General features: G+C 43.1%; 1 protein-coding gene across 1 annotated transcript in view; it reads left to right on the plus strand.

Annotated features, from left to right (window-relative positions):
* LOC106011450 (protein ERGIC-53) overlaps positions 1-1,370 on the plus strand; it is a gene marked incomplete at its 3' end in the record, with an annotated part of 13,368 nt that extends 11,998 nt beyond the window's left edge. The window contains 1 exon segment of the mRNA XM_013081174.2: positions 1,314-1,370. Within this exon segment, the coding sequence (XP_012936628.1) occupies positions 1,314-1,370 (57 nt within the window).
* Between the last annotated feature and the right edge of the window lie 216 nt (positions 1,371-1,586).

Consider the following 1,586-nt stretch of genomic DNA (forward strand, 5'->3'; position numbering starts at 1 on the left):
TGTGTTGTTCAGGTGTGATGTGTTGTTCAGGTGTGTTGTGTTGTTCAGGTGTGTTGTGTTGTTCAGGTGTGATGTGTTGTTCAGGTGTGATGTGTTGTTCAGGTGTGATGTGTTGTTCAGGTTTGATGTGTTGTTCAGGTGTGTTGTGTTGTGTTTGTTTTGAGGTCCCGCAGAGTAAAATCAAACGGTGACTTCTGTATTGCATTTTGGATCACTGTTCTGAGTTCAGACTGTGAGCGTGGGTGGTTGGCGGGTGCTCTGGTGTGGTTTGCTCCTGTTTGAACAAACAGACAGGTCACCCACATCAGTTGTTTCTCCATGCCACAAACCATCTCGTTAGTCAGGCCGTTCTCTCAACCATTCTACCATCAATTAAACGTTTTCATTGGAACATAATTTGGATCTGCAGCTTAAATCGGAATCTGTGGGACTTCCAGAGTTTCTTTGGCTTAGCTGGGTTTGGGGGTTTGGGATTAGAGAAGTTGCTGACAAAGGAAGAAAACCATTAGAGGTTTATAGGTTTTGTTTTTTTCTTTGGGTTACGTCGCTGTTCTGATGTACCGCGTTCGCTTTAGCCGACTCCACTATTTTATTTAGTACTGTGGGCTATATATGGTCGCTTTTATTTTTAAGCAAAAAGGGGGCTATCCCAAAAAATGATGTTCTGAGAAAATTGAAGTAAAAGTTTCTGCCCCTCTTGCTCAGTTTCTTTAAAAGACCAGGAATGTTTTCTCTGTAACCAAACAAATATACACACCAATGAAACCAAACTTCTCCTATAGGTAGGGCAATTTCCTATTTTGGTGTAGGTCCAGATTTTTGGAAACCCCTGAAATCTGGGTCAGCCCGCTTGTCCTTAAAAGCCCAAAATCTGGGTTAGCCCGCTTGTTCTTAAAAGCCCGAAATCTGGGTTGGCCCGCTTGTCCTTAAAAGAGACCATATAGCACCGTGCCTGACTTGCCGCCAGAGTTTTGCTTCTAGAATTATTCTGCACCTGGGCACAACAGCTCTGTGACTCCCTTCTTCAAACTACAGTAACTCATTCATGTGCTGTTCTACTGAGTGGGTGGTTGGCAGGTGCTCTGGTGTTGTTTGCTCCTTCTTTCCTATCAAACATCTATCATCTTTATCTCCCCTCCTTCTTTTTGTGTGTTTGTTACTCTCTTGTAACACCTCCAATCTTCGGCACTTGTATGACCTTATTGTGTTGCAAGTGCTGTTAGACTCTTACGAAAAAAAATAAAAAAATATTCAACACAGCGGGACAAAATTGTGCACCCTATATCTTTTTTCCATTTGTCTCTGTCTTCCAGATGCCTTGGCTGGGGACGAGGGTATCAGAATCACGCCGTCTTTGAGGAGCAAGAAAGGTAAGATGGGACTGTCAGTGTCTTCTGCTGAAAGGTTTTCACTGCCATTGTAAAGCTTGTGATCCTGTGAGTGTTTGGTGGGTGCTCTGGTGTGGTTTGATCTTTCTTTCCCACCAATCATCTATCGTCCTTATCTCTCCTCCTTCTTTCCCACCAATCATCTATCGTCCTTATCTCTTCTCCTTCTTTCCCATTAAACATCTATCATCCTTATCT

This window comes from Aplysia californica, unplaced genomic scaffold (genome assembly GCF_000002075.1).
Source record: "Aplysia californica isolate F4 #8 unplaced genomic scaffold, AplCal3.0 scaffold00119, whole genome shotgun sequence".
NCBI lineage: Eukaryota > Metazoa > Mollusca > Gastropoda > Aplysiida > Aplysiidae > Aplysia > Aplysia californica.